The sequence below is a fragment of the Scyliorhinus canicula genome, chromosome 2, assembly GCF_902713615.1.
Source record: "Scyliorhinus canicula chromosome 2, sScyCan1.1, whole genome shotgun sequence".
NCBI lineage: Eukaryota > Metazoa > Chordata > Chondrichthyes > Carcharhiniformes > Scyliorhinidae > Scyliorhinus > Scyliorhinus canicula.
In genome coordinates this window covers 209,151,111-209,175,084 of record NC_052147.1, presented here as the reverse complement: position 1 = coordinate 209,175,084, position 23,974 = coordinate 209,151,111, and the positions used below count along the sequence as shown (strand labels likewise).

General features: G+C 49.5%; 1 protein-coding gene across 5 annotated transcripts in view; it reads right to left on the bottom strand.

Moving 5' to 3' along the window:
• myo3b (myosin IIIB) overlaps positions 1-23,974 on the bottom strand; it is an 881,575-nt gene that overhangs the window by 140,342 nt on the left and 717,259 nt on the right. For all 5 annotated transcript variants that reach the window (XM_038789471.1, XM_038789472.1, XM_038789473.1 and 2 more), the window contains one exon: positions 20,057-20,177. In XM_038789471.1, the coding sequence (XP_038645399.1) occupies positions 20,057-20,177 (121 nt within the window). The remainder of the gene's footprint in view (positions 1-20,056; positions 20,178-23,974) is intronic.

The window sequence follows — 23,974 nt, the reverse complement described above, 5'->3', positions numbered from 1 at the left end:
GTGAGGGGTGGTGTTACGTCGGCCCCAGGTGAGCATGTCCCCCCCCCCCCCCCCCACCCCAGGGTCGCCCTCGCCAACCCCCCGGGCAGACAACGGGACCATGCGCTGCAGGTGGATGTGCAATGGAGGGGTGGTGTGCATGCGGGTGGGGTTGAGGGTATCGGTGGTGGGTGGGGGGGTGAGGGTGTTGGTGGTGGGAGGGTGGGGGGTGAGGGTGTTGTTGGTGGTGGGTGGTTGGGGGGGTTGAGGGTGTTGGTGGTGGGTCGGTGGAGGGTGAGAGTGTTTGTGGTGGGTGGGTGGGGGGGGGGGGTGAGGGTGGTGGGCTGGTGTTGTGGTGTGCGGTTTGTGCCCATACTCGGCGATTCTCACGCCCCCCTAGTCAGTGAACCGGGCGGCTATCAGCCCATCCCGTGCCTGCTGCCACAGCCGGTAACGGTGGGCAGCCTCCCCTCCATGTCCAGCCCGTCTGTCCTGACCATTGCCCCCATCCTCCTCATCTGGGGAGGACTGAACCTCGTCCTGCTGCTCCTCCACTTCCTCCTCCTCTGCCTGCGGCACATCGCCCCTCTGCTGGGCTATGTTGTGCAGGATGCAGCACACCACAATGATGTGGCCGACACTATCTGGTGGGTACTGGAGGGCCCCTCCAGAGCGGTCCAGGCACCTGAAACGCATATTTAGCAGCCCAAAGCACCTCTCTATCACACCCCTGGTCGCTGCATGGGCATCGTATCCGTTCTTCGCGTCAGTCTGTGGCCTCCGTATAGGCGTCATCAGCCACGACCGCAATGGGTAACCCCTGTCGAGCAGCACCCAGCCCGTCAGCCGTGGGGTGCATCTCTTGAACATGCCGGGGATGTAAGACTGCCCCAATATGTATGAGTCACGTACACTGCCCGGGTATCGGGTGCAGACATGCAGAATCATCATGCGATGGTCGCAGACCACCTGAATGTTCATGGAATAGGTCCCCTTCCTATTTGTGAACACGGCCCTGTTATCTCCAGGTGGCCGCACGGCGACGTGCATCCCATCGATCGCGCGCTGGACCATGGGAAACCCGGGCATGGCAGCGAAGCCCGCTGCCCGGGCATCCTGGCTGGCCCAGTCCACAGGGAACTGGATGCAGCAGTCTGTAATGGCATATAGGGCGTCTGTCACTGCACAGATGCACTGGTGCACCGATGTCTGCGAGATTCCGGACAGGTCCCCACTCAGCGCCTGGATGACCCCGTGGCATAAAGGTTCAGGGCTACTGTAACCTTGACGGACACGGGGAGAGGGTGTCCTCCCCCAGTGCCACGCGGTGCCAGGTGTGCCATCAGGTGGCAGATGTGTGCCACGGTTTCCCGGTTCATCCGGAGTCTCCTCCTACATGCCTGGTCCGTGAGGCCCTGGTATGACGAGCGGGGTCATTACACACGGAGCCTCATCGGGCGTCTCCGTCGCCATGGCGCCACCACCTCCTCCGCCTCCTCCTCGTCCTGTTGGGCAGGTGGCCCTTCAGCCTGGGCGGCTGCCACCTGCTCCTCTGCGGCAGCCTCCGCCGCCTCCCTGGTACTCTCCTCCTCCTCCCCCAGGTCAACATGTAGAAGTGCGGCTGCCGCGACAGCGGCCAACATCGCCGCTGATCAGCAAACATAATGGCCTGCAGGGGGGGGGACGGGATGACGGCATGTCAGCATTGCCCGTACCCCCCCTCCCCCCCCCCCCCCCCCCCCCCCCCGCAGCCAGGTGCCATGTGTTGCATGGTTGCGTCTGTTGGAAGCTGGCACCTGGCCAGGCGGACAACCTCCCTTATCCTCTCCCCCCTCCCAGGCACTCGCCCCCTCACCCCAGCACTCGCCCCTCACCCCGGCACTCGCCCCCTCCCCGGCACTCGCCCTCTCTCCCCTCCCCAGAACTCGCCCCCTCACTCCGGCACTCGGCCTCTCCCCCCTCACCCCAGCACTCGCCCCCTCCCTGGCACTCGCCCCCTCACCCTGGCACTCGCCTCCTCATCCGGGCACGCGCCCTCTCCCCCCTCACCCCGGCACTCACCCCCTCCCTGGCACTCGCCCCCTGACCCTGGCATTCGCCTCCTCACCCCGGCACTTGCCCTCTCCCCCCTCACCCCGGCACTCGCCCCCTCACCCCGGCACTCGCCCCCTCCCTGGCACTCGCCCCCTCACCCTGGCACTCGCCTCCTCATCCCGGCACTCGCCCTCTCCCCCCTCCCCCCCCTCCCTGGCACTCGCCTCCTCATCCCGGCACTCGCCCTCTCCCCACTCACCCGGCACTCGGCCCCTCACCCCGGCACTCGGCCCCTCACCCCGGCACTCGGCCCCTCACCCCGGCACTCGGCCCCTCACCCCGGCACTCGGCCCCTCACCCCGGCACTCGGCCCCTCACCCCGGCACTCGGCCCCTCACCCCGGCACTCGGCCCCTCACCCCGCGACTCGGCCCCTCACCCCGGCACTCGGCCCCTCACCCCGGCACTCGGCCCCCCCCCCCCCACCCCCCCACACACACACACATCCGCTCCCTCATCCTCTCCCCCCTCCCAGGCACTCGCCCCCTCACCCCAGCACTCACCCCCTCCCTGGCACTCGCCCCCTCACCCTAGCACTCGCCTTCTCATCCGCTCCCTCATCCTCTCCCCCCTCCCAGGCACTCGCCCCCTCACCAGCACTCGCCCCCTCCCCGGCACTCACCCTCTCTCCCCTCCCCAGAACTCGCCCCCTCACCCCGGCACTCGCCCTCTCCCCCCTCACCCCGGCACTCGCCCCCTCACCCCGGCACTCGCCCTCTCCCCCCTCCCAGGCACTCGCCCTCTCCCCCCCTCACACCCCTCCCCCCCCCCCCCCCCCACACACACACACACACACAGACACACCCCCTCCACAAACACACACACCTTCCCCGCACACCGACTGCGGCCACGCCGTCACTTCTCCTACGGCTACCCCACGCCGTGACCTACCCCCACGCTGTCCGGCATCAACCATCAGCACTGGTTGATGCCGTTATATAGGTGGTTCGATTTACGCCGGCGTGACCCGTGGTCACGTTGGCGGGACTTTGGGCCATCCGTCCAGGAGAATTCGGGCAGTCCCGGGGTCCATAGCGTTGCGCCGGTCCCCGCCATTCTCCGAGGCAGGCAGTGCGATTCATACCTTGCGACTTTTGGGGGGTCGGAGAATTCGGAGGCCGGTGGGGGCAGGATTCACACCGACCCCCGGCGATTCTCCGACCCGTCGGGAGGGGGTCGGAGAATCCCGCCCATTGAGTCAGCAAAAAGCTACTAAAAATAGAATCAAAAAAGCTAAGATGAACTATGAAAGGAAACTAGCAGAAAACATTAACATTAATACCAAGAACTTCTATTTGTATGTAAAGAGGAAGAGAATAGCTAAAGTAAATGTTGGCCCTTTAGTGGATGAAACTGGTGAGGTAATAATGGGGAACACAGAGATGGCGGGGCACTGAACCAATATTTTGCCTCTGTCTTCACTGTAGAGGATAATAACAATTTTCCAAACACTGGAGTGAATGCAGAGGAACTTAATGCAATAACCATTACGAGGGATAATAAACTAATGGGACTAAAGGCAGGTAATTCTTCAGGTCTTGATGGCCTGCACCCTAAGGCAGATAATTCTCGGGACCTGAAGGCCTGCACACTAGGGTACTAAAGGAGTTGGCAGCAGCGATAGTGGATGCATTTGATATTTCAAAATTCCCTGGATTTGGGAAAGGTCCGGTGGATTGGAAACACGCTAATGTAACTCCCTTGTTCAAAAAGGGAGAGAGGCAAAAGAGGAAGACATAGGCTGGTTAGCTTGACCGCTGAGGTGGGGAATTTGTTGGAATCAATCATTAAGGAGAAGATGACTGAACATTTGGAAAGACAAAGCTCAATCCACCACGTTGTTAGCACGGTTTTATGAAAGGTAAGTCATGCTTGACAAACTTGGTTGACATCTTTGAGGACATAACCAGCAAGGTAGATAATGAGGAACTTGTGGATGTGGTATATCTAGACTTCCAGAAGGCATTTGACAAGGTGCCGCATAAACAATTGATTCAGAAGGTGAGATCACAGGGGGTTGGTGGTAGAATACTAGATTGGATTGAGGATTGTTTGATTGACAGAAGGCAGAGGGTCAGATTAAATGGGTCATTCTCTGGCTGACAAACTGTAATTAGTGGGCTGCAGCAGGGTTCAGTCCTCAGACCTCAACTGTTGACACTCTATATAAATGATCCGCTGGCAGGGATAGAGTGTAACACAGAAACATTTGCAGATGATACTTAAAATAGGTTGAAAAGCTGGAAGTGAAGAGGAGATACAGATTTTAAAGATGGATATAGATAGGCTTGGAGATTGGGCCAAAATTAGGCAGATGTAGTTTAATACTATTTTGTCCGAAAAAATAGTCAGACAAATTATTATCTAAATGGAAAGGAAATTCAAAATGCGTCTGGGCAGAGGGATCTGGGTGCCTTTGTTCATGAATTGCAGAAGTCTGTGTGCAGGTACAAAATGTAATAAGAAAGGTAAATGGAATGTCAGTGTTTATTGCAAAAGGAATGGAGTATAAAAGTAGAGAAGTATCGTTGAGATTTCTGGGATTGGGGCTGGTTTAGCTCACTGGGCTAAATCGCTGGCTTTTAAAGCAGACCAAGCAGGCCAGCAGCACGGTTCGATTCCCGTACCAGCCTCCCCGGACAGGCGCCGGAATGTGGCGACTAGGGGCTTTTCATAGTAACTTAATTGAAGCCTACTCATGACAATAAGAGATTTTCATTTCATTGCATGGATTTTACCGAAATTTAGCGGTGTGATGGCACCACTAATGGGCCTCTTAATGAGTAAAAAATTTGACTGGACAGTACACTGCCAAACTGCAAAAAATGTGAAAATGGTACTGACAACAGCGCCAGTGTTAGCCATACTATATTTTGACAAACCGTTTAAAATGGCTGTGGGTGTTACTGATATTGGCAGGGGCAGGGAGGGGTGGGAAAAGATTGTTGCAAGAGGATTCCACTGGAATTGAAAAACCTGTAGGTTATTTGTCAAGGAAATTAATTCCTCAGCAATAGAAATATTCCACCATCAAATGTGGCAGGTGGATGGGAACCAAATGAGGAGGTTAGTGGACAGTAAGGAGGTAATAACTAAAGCCTGTAAGGAACTAGATCATGGAGTCAGCGTGACTAAGGGGAAGAGTAGACAGGGAGCAGATGATAAACACAAAGGGTCTGGTGGTCTGAGGTGCATTTGTTTTAATGCAAGAAGTGTAGTATGTAAGGCAGATGAACTTAGAGCTTGGATTAGTACCTGGGAGTATGATGTTATTGCTATTACTGAGACTTGGTTGAGGTAAGGACATGATTGGCAACTAAATATCCCAGGATATCGATGCTTCAGGTGGGATAGAGAGGGAGGTAAAAGTGGTGGAGGAGTTGAATTACTGGTCAGAGAGGATATCACAGCTGTGCTGAAGGAGGGCACTATGGAGGACTCGAGCAGTGAGACGATATGGGCAGAGCTCAGAAATAGGAAGGGTGTGGTGACAATGTTGGGGCTGTACTCCAGACCTCCCAACAGCGAGCGTGAGATAGAGGTACAGATATGTAAACAGATTATGGAAAGATGTAGGAGCAACAGGGTGGTGGTGATTGGAGATCTTAATTTTCCCAACATTGACTGGGATACACTTAGTGTCAGAGGTCTAGATGGAGCAGAATTTGTAAGGAGCATCCAGGAGGGTTTTCTAGAGCAGTATGCAAATAGTCCAACTCGGGAAGGGGCCATTCTGGACCTGGTGTTGGGGAATGAGCCCGGCCAGGTGGTTGAAGTTTCAGTCGGGAATTACTTTGGGAATAGTGATCACAATTCCGTAAGTTTTATAATACTCATGGACAAAGACAAGAGTGGTCCTCAATGAAGAGTGCTAAATTGGGGAAAGGTCAACTACACGAAAATTTGGCAGGAGCTGGGGAATGTGGATTGGGTGCAGCTGTTTGAAGGTAAATCCAGATTTGATATGTGGGAGGCTTTTAAAGAGAGGTTGATTAGAATGCAGGACAGACATGTCCCTGTGAAAATGAGGGATAGAAATGGCAAGGTTAGGGAATCATGGATGACAGGTGAAATTGAGAAACTAGCTAAGAGAAAAAAGGAAGCATACATAAGGTCGGAGTGACTGAAGACTGACGAAGCTTTGGAAGAATATCGGGAATGTAGGGCCAATCTGAAATGAGGATTTGATGAGGATTTGAGTATTTCATGACCCTAAAAAGGGTCATGAAATACCTTTAGCAAGCAGGGTTAAGAAAAATTCCAAAGCCTTTTATACATATATAAGGAGCAAGAGGGTAACTAGAGAAAGGGTTGGCCCACTCAAGGACAAAGGAGGAAAGTTATGCATGGAGTCAGAAAAAATGGGTGAGATTCTTAACGAGTACTTTGCATCGGTATTCACCGAGGAGAGGGACATGACGGATGTTGAGGTTAGGGATAGATATTTGATTACTCTAGGTCAAGTCGGCAAAAGGAGGGAGGATGTGTTGGGTATTCTAATAGGCATCAAGGTGGACAAGTCCCAGGTCTGGATGGGATCTATCCCGGGTTACTGAGGGAAGTGAGAGGGGAAATAGCTGGGGCCTTAACAGATATCTTTGCAGCATCCTTGAACACGGGTGAGGTACCGGAGGACTGGATAATTGCAATGTTGTCCCCTTGTTTAAAAAGGGTAGCAGGGATAATCCAGGTAATTATAGACCGGTGAGCCTGACGTCAGTGGTAAGGAAGCTGCTGGAGAAGATACTGAGGGATAGGATCTATTCCCATTTGGAAGAAAATAGGATCTATTCACATTTGGAAGAAAATAGACTTATCAATGATAGGCAACATAGTTTGTGCAGGGAAGATCATGTCTTACCAACTTAATAGAATTCTTTGAGGAAGTGACAAAGTCGATTGATGAGGGAAGGGCTGTAGATGTCATATACATGGACTTCAGTAAGGCATTTCATAAGGTTCCCCATGGTAGGATGATGGAGAAAGTGAAGTCTCATGGTGTCCAGGGTGTACTAGCTAGATGGATAAAGAACTGGCTGGGCAACAGGAGACAGAGAGTAGTAGTGGAAGGGAGTTTCTCAAAATGGAGAACTGTGACCAGTGGTGTTCCACAGGAATCCGTGCTCGGACCACTGTTGTTTGTGATATACATAAATGATCTGGAGGAAGATATAGGTGGTCTGATTAGCAAGTTTGCAGATGACACTAAGATTGTTGGAGTAGCAGATAGTGAAGGGGACTGTCAGAGAATACAGCAAAATATAGATAGATTGGAGAGTAGGGCGGAGAAATGGCAGATGGAGTTCAATCCAGGCAAATGCAAATGATGCATTTTGAAGATCCAATTCAAGAGCGGACTATACGGTCACTGAAAGAGTCCTGGGGAAAATTGATGTCCAGAGAGATCTGGGAGTTCAGGGCCATTGTACCCTGAAGGTGGCAACGCAGGTCGATTGAGTGGTCAAGAAGGCATACAGCATGCTTGCCTTCATCGGACGGGGTATTGAGTACAAGAGTCGGCAGGTCATGTTACAGTTGTATAGGACTTTGGTTAGGCCACATTTGGAATACTGCGTACAGTTCTGGTCGCCACATTACAAAAAGGATGTGGATGCTTTGGAGAAGGTGCAGAGGAGGTTCACCAGAATGTTGCCTGGTATGGAGGGTGCTAGCTATGAAGAGAGGTTGAGTAGATTAGGATTATATTAATTAGAAAGACGGAGGTTGAGCGGGGACCCCATTGAGGTCCACAAAATCATGAGAGGTATAGACAGGGTGGATAGCAAGAAGCTTTTTCCCAGAGTGGGGGACTCAATTACTAGGGGTCACGGGTTCAAGGTGAGAGGGGAAAAGTTTAAACGGGATATGCGTGGAAAGTTCTTTACGCAGAGGGTGCTGGGTGCCTGGAACGTATTGCTGGTGGAGTGGGTAGAGGCAGGCAAAAAAGCTTCATTTAAGATGTATCTAGACAGATACATGAACGGGCAGGGAGCAGAGGGATACAGATTCTGGGAAAATAGGTGACAATTTTAGATAGAGGATCTGGATCGGCGCAGGCTTGGAGGGCTGAAGGGCCTGTTCCTATGCTGTAATTTTTCTTTGTTCTTCATTCTTTGAAAGGAAACCTTGAGTTTGGTATTTACATCACAGCACTTAGTGTCTTTTGTGGCTGGTAGTACTTGAGACAGTTGTCTTTACGGAGCATTACCCCTTGAAATTTCTGAAAAGGTTTCAGAATTGGAACACCGGTTACATTGATGGAGTTTATTATTTCAACTACTTAGCTTGAAAATTGTTCCCATGGCTGTGAGAGAGAACATCATTGCTTATGCACTATCAAGGATTTAAAAGAACTGATGTGGACCTCATTTGTGAACACTTTGGGTGTTTCCTGTTAGTGCATGGTTTTGATGTTTTTAATTTGAGATAAATTAGAACTGGTGAGAAATGGAATCCACTTTTAATTATGATATTTCATTTCTAAAGAAGCGGTGTTATGAAGTTGGAATGAAATGAAAAGTAAGGAATTGGATAAAAATGAAAATGATATAAATCTGACTGCATGGAGGACTTTTGAGACACAGATTAGTCCAGTAACAGGGTGAAACAGGTACTTTGTTAAGCAAAGTGGAGACTAGCAGTCCAGGTATCTAGATCATAACCACGCCCAATTGCAAAGCAGGGCTCTCACAAAATCCAGCTGTTGTTCAGGAAAGAAAGAAACAAGTCTGTCTGTGTGAGACACCAAAGGTTCTACTCTGAACTACAAAATAGGTTCCCCAAAAGAGAGCTACAGGTCCTGTGTAGTGATTTGGCTGGCTCTTGGCATTGAAACCTATGGGATGCTGTTTTGGGGAAGGTGTATTCTAGGCATTCAGGAAAGGAGATAGATTTGGATTGGGAGTAAATTTAAGTGCACTGTCTGGGTTACCATTGTTGGTGTTAATCGTAAATGCTGTTCTTTACTGTTGCCTTTCTTGTTGTGTTTTATCGTTTGATAAACATTTTATTATATGAATAATTTACATTAGTAAACTCCCCGGGTTTCATTTATTTTCTCACATTATTTCAAAATTGCAAAAATAAATAGTTAAGAGCCAGCATTCCAAAATTTCCCTTCTGGAATTTGGGATGCCCCACAATGAACATCAGCAGGATTCATAATGGTATCGATAAGGTGGTGGAACGGGCAATAAGGTGGCAGATGGAATTCAATATCAGTAAGTGTGATGTGATACATTTTGATTAATAAAATTTGTAATTTTGAGAATGTACAGTTAGCCACTGACAGGAATGGCTAGTGTGTTTCTCTCAGGGATAATAGAACCCTTCCCTCTGTTTCCAGACAAGTACTTCTAATTCCAGCCTCAGGTGACTGTCTGTATGGAGTTTGCACTTTCTCCCCATGTCTGCATGAGTTTCCTCTGGGTGCTCCGGTTTCCTCCCACAGTCCAAAGATGTGCAGGTTAGGAGGATTGGCCATGCTAAATTGCCCCTTAGTGTCCAAAAGGTTAGGTGGGGTTTCTGGGTTACAAGGATAGGGTGAAGGCGTGGGCTTAGGTAGGGTGCTCTTTCCAAGGGACGGTGCAGACTCGTTGGGCCAAATGGTCTCCTTCTGCACTGTAAATTCTATGATCTATGATATGATCTATAAAATAATCCAAAGACTGATTACCATCCCTGGTAAAGCCAAAGGAACATAATTGCCATCCCATCTTGAAGACACTTGGTGTAATTGGCTAGTACAACTAGTCTGTTCTGTTTCCTCTTTGGAATAAACAAAGAACGGGATTAAAAGCTTGTTGCTTGCCTGCCTGTTGACATATGTCTGTCAGTCTTTCTGTGCTGTGAGGAAAGCCAGCTGGAAGTTTTCCACAGTAACCAAAGCAGGACCTCTTCAAAAATAACTATCTTTTGCATGAATATCTAAAACTCTCTCGCTGACTGTGGAAGTCAACCAACCAGCAAAAAAGGATTGCGGCTCGAGAAAGGAACTACTACACCTAAATTGAAGAATAAACTATTCACAAGCAGAAGTAAACTATCCTGAACCCAATTCATAACAGCTGCAATGCTTCATCATCTACTCCTTACAAATCAAGGACAGTTCCATACAGTATTTTATTTATAATTACTTACTATTGGATTCAATTCCTACTTCTAATCCGTATGAATGTAGATGCATGCATTTTACCACTTCTCCTTACCCTTTTAGATGTATTTTAACTCAAGACTGGTTAAATTGGCTGCTTTTTAAACATGACCATTAGGTCTGGAAAAGATATCCAAGGGAAAGGGGATCTTGTGAGATGAAAGCTTGTGCTACCAGTAGAGGGTGGGGTGAGTAAAGACTTGGAGCCAGTCATCCCTCCTCACCTGGGATTGTAACACTTTGAGGGTACCCAGCCGATGGTGACAAATAGAGAGGCCTTTCCTGGATCAATAACTATTGAACCTCACCTGGGGTGGTCACAACAGATCAACGCTAGGTGACGTGGATGAGCAGAGGGATCTGGGGGTTCAGGTTCATGAGCCTTTAAAACAGATTTCAAGTGGAAAAGCTCATAATAAAATCTAATAGAATACTGGATTTTGGGGCAGCACGGCGGCATAGTGGTTAGCACTGCTGCCTCAGGGCGTCGAGGTGCCAGGTTCGATCCTGGCTCTGGGTCACAGGCCGTGTGGAGTTTGCACATTCTCCCCGTTTTTGCATGGGTTTCGCCCCCACAACCCACAGATGTGCAGAGTAGGTGGACTGGTCACGCTAAATTGCCCCTTAATTGGAAAAATTAATTGAGTACACTAAATTTATTTTAAAAAAGAATCCCTGATTTTATGGAAAGAGATACAGAATATAAAAGTTGAGATGCAGTGGTAAAGTTATCTAAAACCTTTATTAAAAACCACAGTTGTGAGTGCTGTATGTGGCTCTGGGATCTTGCATAAGACGATTTCGGGCAAATAGGATACAGTGCAGACTTACTAGGCTCCTGCCTGGTATAAATATAAAGGTTGGGCCATTTTTTGTTAAAATACAGGAAATTCAGGGGTGATTTGATTGAGGTGTTTATACTTGAAGGGATGGGGTACAGTTGATAGGAATACATTGAGATAGAGATAGAGAAATACAGCACAGAACAGGCCCTTCGGCCCACGATGTTGCGCCGAACTTTTGTCCTAGGTTAATCATAGAATTTTGGTCAATTTGTCATGGCCAATCCACCCAACCTGCACATCTTTGGACTGTGGGAGGAAACCGGAGTACCCGGAGGAAACCCACGCAGTCACGGGGAGGATGTGCAGACTCCACACAGACAGTGACCCAAGTCGAAATCGAACTTGGGACCCTGGAGCTGTGAAGCAATTGTGCTATCCACAATGCTACCGTGCTGCCCTTAAGAAGTTAACCTACACTCCCTTATTCTACCCTAATCCAAGTACCTATCCAATAGCCGCTTGAAGGTCCATAAATTTTCCGACTCAACTACTACCACAGGCAGTGCATTCCATGCCCCCACTACTCTCTGGGTAAAGAACCTACCTCTGACATCCCCTCTATATCTTCCACCATTTATCTTAAATTTATGTCCCCTTGTAATGGTGTGTTCCACCCGGGGAAAAAGTCTCTGACTGTCTACTCTATCTATTCCCCTGATCATCTTATAAACCTCTATCAAGTCGCCCCTCATCCTTCTCCGTTCTAATGAGAAAAGGCCTAGCACCCTCAATCTTTCCTCGTATGACCTACTCTCCATTCCAGGCAACATCCTGGTAAATCTCCTTTGCACCTTTTCCAAAGCTTCCACATCCTTCCTAAAATGAGGTGACCAGAACTGCACACAGTACTCCAAATGTGGCCTGACCAAGGTTTTGTACAGCTGCATCATCACCTCACGGCTCTTAAATTCAATCCCTCTGCTAATGAACGCTAGCACACCATAGGCCTTCTTCACAGCTCTATCCACTTGAGTGGCAACTTTCAAAGAACAATGAACATAGACCCCAAGATCTCTCTGCTCCTCCACATTGCCAAGAACCCTACCATTAACCCTGTATTCCGCATTCAGATTTGTCCTTCCAAAATGGACAACCTCACACTTGTCAGGGTTAAACTCCATCTGCCACTTCTCAGCCCAGCTCTGCATTCTATCTATGTCTCTTTGAAGCCGACAACAGCCCTCCTCACTATCCACAACTCCACCAATCTTCGTATCATCTGCAAATTTACTGACCCACCCTTCAACTCCCTCATCCAAGTCGTTAATGAAAATCACAAACAGCAGAGGACCCAGAACTGATCCCTGCGGTACGCCACTGATAACTGGGCTCCAGGCTGAATATTTGCCATCCACCACAACTCTCTGTCTTCTATCGGTTAGCCAGTTTGTTATCCAACTGGCCAAATTTCCCACTATCCCATGCCTCCTTACTTTCTGCATAAGCCTACCATGGGGAACCTTATCAAATGCCTTACTAAAATCCATGTACACTACATCCACTGCTCTACCTTCATCCACATGCTTGGTCACCTCCTCAAAGAATTCAATAAGACTTGTAAGGCAAGACCTACCCCTCACAAATCCGTGCTGACTATCCCTAATCAAGCAATGCCTTTCCAGATGCTCAGAAATCCTATCCCTCAGTACCCTTTCCATTACTTTGCCTACCACCGAAGTAAGACTAACTGGCCTGTAATTCCCAGGGTTATCCCTATTCCCTTTTTTGAACAGGGGCACGACATTCGCCACTCTCCAATCCTCTGGTACCACCCCTGTTGACAGCGAGGACGAAAAGATCATTGCCAACGGCTCTGCAATTTCATTTCTTGCTTCCCAGAGAATCCTTGGATATATCCCGTCAGGCCCGGGGGACTTGTCTATCCTCAAGTTTTTCAAAACGCGCAACACATCTTCCTTCCTGACAAGTATCTCCTCAAGCTTATCAGTCTGCTTCACGCTGTCCTCTCCAACAATATGGCCCCTCTCATTTGTAAATACTGAAGAAAAATACTTGTTCAAGACCTCTCCTATCTCTTCAGACTCAATACACAATCTCCCGCTACTGTCCTTAATCGGACCTACTCTCACTCTAGTCATTCTCATATTTCTCACGTATGTGTAAAAGGCCTTGGGGTTTTCCTTGATCCTACCCGCCAAAGATTTTTCATGCCCTCTCTTAGCTCTCCTAATCCCTTTCTTCAGTTCCCTCCTGGCTATCTTGTATCCCTCCAGCGCACTGTCTGAACCTTGTTTCTTCAGCCTTACACAAGTCTCCTTCTTCCTCTTAACAAGACATTCAACCTCTCTTGTCAACCATGGTTCCCTCACTCGACCATCTCTTCCCTGCCTGACAGGGACATACATATCAAAGACACGCAGTACCTGATCCTTGAACAAGTTCCACATTTCACTTGTGTCCTTCCCTGACAGCCTATGTTCCCAACTTCTGCACTTCAATTCTTGTCTGACAGCATTGTATTTACCCTTCCCCCAATTATAAACCTTGCCCTGTTGCTCGCACCTATCCCTCTCCATTACTAAAGTGAAAGTCACAGAATTGTGGTCACTACCTCCAAAATGCTCCCCCACTAACAAATCTATCACCTGCCCTGGTTCATTACCAAGTACTAAATCCAATATGGCCTCCCCTCTGGTCGGACAATCTACATACTGTGTTAGAAAAGCTTCCTGGACACACTGCACAAACACTACCCCATCCAAACTATTTGATCTAAAGAGTTTCCACTCAATGTTTGGGAAGTTGAAGTCGCCCATGACTACTACCCTGTGACTTCTGCACCTTTCCAGAATCTGTTTCCCAATCTGTTCCTCCACATCTCTGCTGCTATTGGGGGGCCTATAGAACACTCCCAACAAGGTGACTGCTCCTTTCCTATTTCTAACTTCAACCCATATTACCTCAGTAGGCAGATCCCCCTCGAACTGCCTTTCTGCAGCTGTTATACTATCTCTAATTAACAATGCCACCCCCCCACCTCTTTTACCATCCTCCCTAATCTTGTTGAAACATCTATAACCAGGGACCTCCAACAACCATTTCTGCCCCTCTTCTATCCAAGTTTCCGTGATGGCCACCACATCGTAGTCCCAAGTACCGATCCATGCATTAAGTTCACCCACCTTATTCCTGATGCTTCTTGCATTAAAGTATACACACTTCAACCCATCTCCTTGCCTGCAAGTACTCTCCTTTGTCATTGTTACCTTCCCCACTGCATCACTACGTGCTTTGGCGTCCTGACTATCGTCTACCTTAGTTGCTGGACTACAGATCCGGTTCCCATTCCCCTGCCAAATTAGTTTAAACCCTCCCGAAGAGTACTAGAAAACCTCCAAAAACATTGTCCCTACTCTTTGAGGGATTTTGAACAATGGAACATGTGTATGATATAAAATGTAGGAGAGATAAGACAGAGGGCAGTGAAATCTTGTGGCAGCTGAGGCAGGCAGATGCCATAGAAGGCAGCAGTGCCTACGCAGGCAGGAGGCGGACTCTCAAGTGCAGGGGAGCCACTGCACACCCTGAAAACCCAGCCCCTCATCAGTGTGAGGAGGGACCCAGAAGGGGAAGCCAGCAACGGCACGAGGTGCACAGGCAGCGTTGCTCATTCAATGAACTTGCGGACAGCATGTGCCACAGAAGGCCGCCTCTCAGCAGAGACACAGTGTTGCACCTGTGCCAAGCCCTCACGGACATGGCGTCCCGTGGAGGAGAAGGATACCTGCTCCCATTGGTGTGAAACTCACTGCAGCACTAAACGTTTACGTCACTGGGCCATTCCAGAGCTCAAGGGGGGGTGGAACTTGTGTGGCATATCCCAATATTCAGCCCACAGGTGTATCCGGGAGGTGACGGATGCTCTGAATGACCGGGAATCAGATCATATCACCTTTGACCTGGATCAGGCCCACAAAGGTGACCGCGCTGCAGGATTTGCTGCCATCACCGGGAAGCCCCAGTGGGCAAGTGATGGGACGCATGCTACCCTGAGAGCGCCAGGACTGAAGGGTGTTCCCCGTATTAATAGGAAGGTGTTCCACTCTGTGAATGTTTAGATCGTGTGTGACCATCGCCTCCGAATCATGCATGTGTGTCTCTACTACCCTGGGAGCGTGCATGACAGCTACATCTGGGGCACCTAAAGATCCCTGGTGTCTTTGACGACCAACCCAGGATGACGGGTTGGTTCGTGGAGGACAAGGGCCGATGACGCCAGGGCGGAGACCTGATGCAATGAGGCCAATGTTGCCACCTGCTGTCATTGAGCGGTTGCTTAAGATGTGGTTCCGATGCCTTGACCACTGTGGCGGTACTCTACAGTATACCCCCAGAGGATCTCCCACTTTCTGGTGGTCTACTGTGCCCTCCACAATCTGGCACAGCAGCGGGGTGACAGGAGGAGATGGAGGGACATGCATTCTCATCTGAGGAGGAGAATGGGGCGGTCCAGGAGAGGATGAGCCCGAGGTGGAAGTGCAGGATGAAGGACAGGTGGCTGCAAGGGTCCAACATGCCAAAGGGACCAGGAAGGGACTCACTGTCTCCAGATTCTCCTTGGAGGAGGTTGTGTCCGTCAGCTCAACATGGACCCCCCCCCCCCCATTTCTGCTCCTCCATTGTCCTGCTCTCTCCAACCTTCTCCCATCCCCCCCCCCCCCCCCCCCCCCCGCCCCTGCCAATCCCCCCACCCAATGGGTCACCATATAAGGCCAGGAGAGTGATGATAACTCATTCTGAGGAATGATCTGGTGCGCCTCAATTTCTGCTAATGTCTGACTCCTGTCTTTTTGTTGACAATGCGCTTGCACCCACCTTTGGATCAGGGTCTGCAGTGAGGGGCTTTTGATCTTGGAACACTGAGATTGGGGGGCCGGGCTGGCAGATAGCGACAGGGTACGGGGGTGCGGACAGGCCGACTGTGAAGATTAACATGACAGTGGCTTCACATGTATGAGGTGTGACATGTTTTAATAGTGAACGTTTCACTGTGACAGATGTCCATTCCCCGTAGCTCCAGATAATAACCCCCACCACCCACCACCCCACCGCGCAGTGCCCACTCAGTGCTCCTCACTCATCTTGCTCAATGTGGGAGTTCAGGGACGCGGCCGATGCCCCTGACTCCTTCATGTGCGGGAAGTGTGTCCAGCTGCAGCTCCTGTTAGACCGCATGACAACTCTGGAGCTGCAGATGGACTCACTCTGGAGCATCCGCGATGCTGAGGAGGTCATGGATAGCACGTTCAGTGAGTTGGTCACACTGCAGATTAGGATTGGTGAGGGAGACAGGGAATGGGTGACCAAAAGGCAGAGAAAGAGCAGGAAGGCAGTGCAGGTTTCCCCTGCGGTCATCTCCCTCCAAAACAGGTATACCATTTTGGATACTGTTGGGGGAGATGACTCACCAGGGGAAGGCAGTAGTAGCCAGGCTCATGGCATCGTGGCTGGCTCTGCTGCACAGAAGGGCGGGAAAAAGACTGGCAGGGCTATAGTCATAGGGGATTCAATCGTAAGGGGAGTACAAAGGCGTTTCTGTGGTCGAGAACGAGACTCCCGAATGGTATGTTGCTTCCTGGTGGCACGGGTCAGGGATGTCTCAGATCTGCTGCAGGACATACTGAAGGGGGAGGGTGAACAGCCAGTTGTCGTGGTGCATATAGGCACCAACGATATAGGTAAAAATCGGAATGAGGTCCTACAATAAGAATTAAGGGAGTTAGGAGATAAGTTTAAAAAGTAGGACCTCAAAGGTAGTAATCTCAGAATTGCTACCAGTGCCAAGAAACAGTCAGAGTAGAAATTTAAGAATAGTCAGAATGAATACGTGGCTTGAGAGATGGTGCAGGAGGGAGGGGGTTCAGATTTTTGGGACCTTGGAAGCGGTTCTGGGGGCGGTGGGACCATTACAAATCGGATGGTCTACACCTGGGCAGGACTGGAATCAATGTCCTCGGGGGTGCTTTTGCTAACACTGTTGGGGAGGTTTTAAACTAATATTGAAGGGGGATGGAAACCAGATTAGGAAGTTACAGGTCAGTAAAGAGGCAGCAACTAAAGCCAGTAAGGTACTAGATAATAAACTCAATGTGACTAAGGGGAAGAGTAGACAGAGAAGAGATGATGATTGCAAAGGGACAGGTGGTCTGAGGTGCATTTGTTTTAATGCGAGAAGTGTAGCAGGTAAGGCAGATGAATTTAGGGCTTGGATTAGTACCTGGGAATATGATGTTATTGGTATCACTGAGACTTGGTTGAGAGATGGGCAAGACTGGCAACTAAATATCCCAGGGTATAGATGCTTCAGGAGGGATAGAGAGGGGTAAAAGGTGTGGAGGAGTTGCATTACTGGGCAGAGATGATATCACAGCTGTGATTAAGGAGGGCACGATGGAGGATTCGAGCACTGAGGCAATATGGATAGAGGCAATATAGAAATAGGAAGGGTGCAGTAACATTGTTGGGACTTTACTCCAGGCCTCCTAAAAGCAAGCGTGAAGTAGTGGTACAAATAAGTAGACAGATTATAGAACAATGTAGGAGCAATAGGGTGGTTGTGATGGGAGATTTTAACTTCCCCAACATTGAATGGGATTCGTGTAGTGTTGGAGGCGTAGATAGAGCAGAGTTTGTAAGCAGCATCCAGGAGAATTTTTTTAGAGCAGTATGTAAATAGTCCAACTCGGGAAGGGGCCATACTGGACCTGGTATTGGGGAATGATCCCGGCCAGGTGGTTGACGTTTAAGTCGGTGATTATTTTGGGAATAGCGATCACAATTCCGGAAGTTTTAGAATACTCATGGACAAAGACGAGAGTGGTCCGAAAGGAAGAGTGCTAAATTGGGGAAAGGACAACTATAACATAATTCGGCAGGAGCTCGTGAATGTGGATTGGGAGCAGCTGTTTAAGGGTAAATCCACATTTGAAATGTGGGAGTCTTTTAAGGAAAGGTTGATTAGAGTGCAGGACAGACATGTTCCTGTGACAATGAGAGATAGAAATTGCAAGATTAGGGAACCATGGATGACGGGTGGAATTGTGAGACTAGCTAAGATGAAAAAGGAAGCATACATAAGATCGAGGCGACTCAAAACTGATGAAGCTTTGGATGAATATCGGGAAAGTAGGACAAATCTCAAACGCGCAATAAAGAGGGCTAAAAGGGGTCATGAAATATCTTTGGCTAACAGGGTTAGGGAAAATCCCAAAGCCTTTTATTCGTATATAAGGAGCAAGAGGGTAACTAGAGAAAGGATTGGCCCACTCAAAGACAAAAGAGGGAATTTATGCGTGGAGTCAGAGGAAATAAGTGAGCTTCTTAATGAGTACTTTGCATCGGTATTCACCAAGGAGAGGGACATGATGGATGCTGAGGCTAGCGATGGATGTTTAAATACTCTAGGGCATGTCGGCATAAGGAAGGGGGAGGTTTTGGTATTCTAAAAGGCATTAAGGTGGACAAGTCCCCAGGACCGGATGGGATCTATCCCAGGTTACTGAGGGAAGCGAGGGACGAAATAGCTGGGGCCTTAACAGATATCTTTGCAGCATCCTTGAGCATGGGTAAGGTCTCGGAGGACTGGTGAATTGCTAATGTTGTCCTTTTGTTTAAGAAGAGTAGCAGGGATAATCCAGGAAATTATAAACCTGTGAGCTTGACGTCAGTGGTAAGGTTCCCCATTGTAGGAAGGTGGAGAAAGTGAAGATGTATAGAGTTCAGGGTGTACTAGCTAGATGGATAAAGAACTGGCTGGGCAACAGGAGACAGAGGGTAGCGGTGGAAGGGAGTGTCTCAAAATGAAGAAAGGTGACTAGTGGTGTTCCACAGGGATCCGTGCTCGGACCACTGTTGTTTGTGATATACATAAATGATCTGGACGAAGGTATAAGTGGTCTGATGAGTAAGTTTGCAGATGATACTAAGATTGGTGGAGTTGCAGATTGCGAGGACTGTCAGAGAATACAGCAAAATATAGATAGATTGGAGAGTTGGGCAGAGAAATGGCAGATGGAGTTCAAATGCGAGATGATGCATTTTGGAAGATCTAACTCAAGAGCAGACTATATGGTCAATGGAAGAGTCCTTGGGAAAATTGATGTAGAGAGAGATCTGGGAGTTCAGGTCCATTGTACCCTGAAGGTGGCAATGCAGGTTGATAGAATGGTCAAGAAGGCATACAGCATGCTTGCCTTCATCAAACGGGGTATTGAGTACAAGAGTCGGCAGGTCATGTTACAGTTCTATAGGACTTTGGTTAGGCCACATTTGGAATAGTGCGTGCAGTTCTGGTCGCCACATTACCAGAAGGATGTGGATGCTTTAGAGAGGATGCAGAGGAGGTTCACCAGGATGTTGCCTGGTATGGAGGGTGCTAGCTATGAAGAAAGGTTGAGTAGATTAGGATTGTTTTCGTTGGAAAGACGGAGGTTGAGGGGGGACCTGATTGAGGTCTACAAAATTCTGAGAGGTAAGGAGAGGGTGGATGGCAACAAGCTTTTTCCAAGAGTGGGGGTGTCAATTACAAGGGGTCATGATTTCAAGGTGAGAGGGGGAAAGTTTAATGGAGATGTGCATGGAAACTTTTTTACGCAGAGGGTGGTGGGTGCCTGGAACGCTTTGCCAGCAGAGGTGGTAGAGGCGGGCACGATAGCATCATTTAAGATGCATCTGGACAGATATATGAACGGGCGGGAAACAGAGGGAAGTAGACCTTGGAAAATAGGCGACAGGTTTAGATAAAGGATCTGGATCGGCGCAGGCTGGGAGGGCCAAAGGGCCTGTTCCTGTGCTGTAATTTTCTTTGTTCTTTGATCTTTCGTGGTCTACTGCTCTACCTAGGTCTGTCCCCAGGATGCATCAGAGGTGGAAGCAGCCTGCTGCTTTCCGTGCCCGGTACATAAAACACAGCATCAATGTGATCTGTGCCGTATTAAACATGCTTGGAAATAACACCAATAGCTCACCTTATTTGCTCACAGTCATTGTTGGGTCCACACTCTGTGATCTGGATCTCTTGCTCTGTTGCCAACATGTGACTTTCTTTCAGTGTTTTATATTGTTTGCGAGCTAGATATCCCCTGACACCTGTAAAAGATGATTTACTAAAAATTAAAACTAATTTTCTCGGACCATGTGGTTTGTAAGAAAATGTCATGCAAGTGTCTGGCACATACAGGGTTAATGTGGGACCAAGTGCCAGAATTGCTTACATCGTGATGTAAGTAGGCACATGACCCAGACCTGGAGGCGGTGCGGTGTTGAACAGAGATGTGTGTAGGTTTAGACATAGAGATAGCTCCTTGCTGTACCCTTTACTGTACATATAGTTAGAAGCAGTTAATAAAGACTTGCTGAAATGCTGAAAGACGACAGGTGCGATTCTCCCCAAAAATTTCCAAGTGAATTTGTGGCGGGGTTTTAGGGAGTTTCCCACCGTTATTCAATGACACCTAGGGGCTGGGATTCTCCGAGCCTTCGCCCGCAATTGCGCTCAGAGAATGGGTGTCGGACCCGTGATCGGGTCCGACACCACTCCCGCGATTCTTGAGCGACCACCAATCACGCGCGCGGTCGACTGGTTGAAGGAGGCCCCCTGCAGCGATTCTCCGCTGACAACTGCCCGAGTTCCCGCCGGCGTGGTTCACTCATGGTTCCACCTGGCGGGAGGTCAGAGTGGCGTCTGCGGACTCAGTCCGTGGCCGCCCTGGTGGTGGGGGAGAATCCGTCACCGAGGGGGTCTCCAGGATGGCCAGGCTCGCGATCGGGGGCCACCGATCGGCGGGCGCCCGCAATCTCTAGGGGGGGCTATATTGTCGGGGCAGCCCGCGGTGTGGCTCCGCCATGTTGTGCAGGGCCGCCACATGCGGCCGCGTGGCAGAAAGTGCAAGGCCCCGTATCGGCAGCCGGAGCTGCGAGGAGCACTCCGAGGCCCTGCTAGCCCCCTGCTAAATGGAGAGTCCGTTTTCTCGCAGGCGTGAATTATCAGAGAATTCCGCCCAGTCACCTTTTTGGGCCCTGGGGAGTTTAACACACACTTGGAGCTGTATTCTCCCACCCCGCCCGCTGAAAAGGTGCCATGGGTGAGCCGCGTAGAATGGAAAAATCCACTGACCTCGGGTGGAATTCACCGGCCAACGGGTGAACGCAGCCTGAGAATCCCGCCCTTAGAATTTTCTTGGCACTGGGGAGCTGAACTCAGAGATCGGGCCCCAATTTTGAAAGAGTGCCCGGTCTCTAAGATGAGCTTGTGGGTCCCCCACAGCCCCCATTCATGGACAATGTCATCCCCCCACACACATGGACACTACCCCACACCCCCCTGGGGGATACCCCACCATAGGGTCCCTGTGGATCCACCATCTTCAGGCTCCCCCAAGCCTCCTTACAGCACCCCCTTCCTTCTAGGAACCCTACCTATCACCACCCAACCTCCCAAAGGCCCCTACTTACCTGATGGAACTCCCCCACCCTTCAAACCCCCCTCTCCACCCTCATTTCATGGGCATGGCCCCCTCACCCCAACCCTTCGCAGTGCCACTCTGGCACTCGGGCACCTTGGCAGTGCCAGGGTGGCAGTACCAGCTAGGCAGTTCCAAGGCACCCATGCTCCAGGGTGAGGGCCAGGGGGCCATCCTGCACTTACCATGACTGACATGGGAGCATGGGGCGGAGACGCTGGGGGGGGCAATTGCTCACGGCACCACCATGCCAATCTCTGGATCCCTAACCCCATTCAGGGGGCAATACTTGACCATGCCCGTCAGCCCCACTAATCACCCATAATCGCCACCGACTGCTGAGGGCTCCGGCTGTGCGGCCGAAGGCTATCATTAATAGGGAATTGGCTATCGTGGGTAGGTGAGCACTAGACACATGTCAAGTGGATTCCCGTGGGTGGGCGGGCCATGTAGGGAGTCATTGCCTAGGATCCCAATCGCACTTGATGCCTGGACACTGTGCCCGAACACTGCAGAACGCAGCACCACACACGTCGCAGCCAACATCCAAACACCCAGGGGATAGGACACGGTTTTGGGCACATGTTCACGGCCAGAGGCTGGGTGAGCGCCATGGGGCGGGTGGGGGGGGGGGGGGGCAACTCTCTCTGTTGCTCTTTGCCTTGGCAATGGAGCCACTGGCAATGGCGCTTAGAGTGTCAAGAGATAGGTATAGACTAGTGCAGGGGGTTGGAGCACAGGGTCTCGCTATATGCGGACGATCAGTTGCTTTACATATCGGACCCATTGGAAAGTATGGGGGGGGGGGTATGGACTTTTTGGAGGAATTCGGCCGGTTCTCTGGGTATAAGTTAAACATGGGTAAGAGTGAGGTCTTTCCGATTTAGGCGAGGGGGCATGAGAGGAGGTTGGGTGAGCTGCCATTTAAGGTGGCGGGGCAAGTTTCAGGTATCAGGGCATCCAGGTGGCGTGGGGATGGGAGCAGCAATATAAATTGAATTTGGCATGATTGGTGGAGCAGATGAAGGGGGATTTTAAAAGGTGGAACGTGCTCCCACTGTCGTTGGCGGGGCGAATGCACTCCGTCAAGATGATGGTACTCCCGAGGGTTTTATTCGTATTCCAGAAACTTTCAATTTTTATTCAATGGAGAGAGAAACTCTGAGTTTTTCATCTGTTCAAAGGACTCCCATGCAGCACAGGACTTGCACACGTGCAGGGACAATGATAGCTGCTAGTTCTAACCCAGGGGATGGGATGCAGAGTGTCCTGCTAATTTTATTTAGGGTTACACATTTTAAAATAATTTACTTACAATATAGCTACATAGACCAGCCAGAACAATTCTTTCAACATTGTCATCTCCTATTCTCCTTATTAACAACAATAAACTGGAAGATGAAATAAAAGGCTTCACAGTGTAACCAGCCGTGGCAAACCCTGCCATGAACATCCCCACAGTAGTTCCATTAATGTGTATACTAGATGTAGAAAAAATGTTTGATAATACTACATTAAAGTAGACATGAAACAAGAAATGAGATTGGTGCAAACTGAGAGAACTGCCAGATCATGTTGCTCTGTATCTCAAGGATTTTAATGTTGAAAAGGAATATTAATGACCAAGGTTTTACACTTACAATGTTCTCATTTTTAAAACTGCAGTGACAGGGTACTCAAATAAAGCAAGATGCTGAAATGTTGGTTTTCATATAGAATTTTTGCCTTTGCTTTGTTTAGCATCTTTTAATCAAATACGACCGAGGAATTTCACTCCATTTTTGCTGTAATTTTTGTACAAAATAACTTTATTGGCAGCCATTAACGCTGGTTCCCTGCCCCAAAATTAATTTCCCCCAATTTACCTGTGCTTTCTGGCCCTCTCCATGATTGCCCATGAAAGTCCCGAGTGAGCTCATTTCCATCAATCATAGGTCTTCTGCTTTTACACGTGCAATGCACTCGGGGCAAGTTAGAATGCGTATTAAAAAGTGCAGCTGCTGCCTGAATCAGCTGAGAAAATCAGAAGTGCCTGTTTGCGAGCCTGGAAAGCGTGGAGAGTTTCAGCAGCAATTTCTGCAACTGGGAATTACTTTTGGCGGTTGTCCTTTTTGGCAGTCTGAACAGACCTGGACTTGCTTCAGACTGTTTCTCTAATTGCAAGACCATCAGAGTGTTTGGGTCCCAAGGCCACCAGCCCACCAACCACAGTGACAGATTCTCAGGTATGGCATTCCCTCCTGGTATACACTTGTATGCCAAATCTCGGAGGAGGAGTAGAACAACATGGAACAAATGAGATTCAGGCAGCATTTAAGGAATAAGGAACTCGCTAGATATTACTTCCCCTCATAGAATACACAGATAACACATGTCATGAGGACTTACTGAGGAGCTGTGTATAAGCACAATAAACGTCATTAA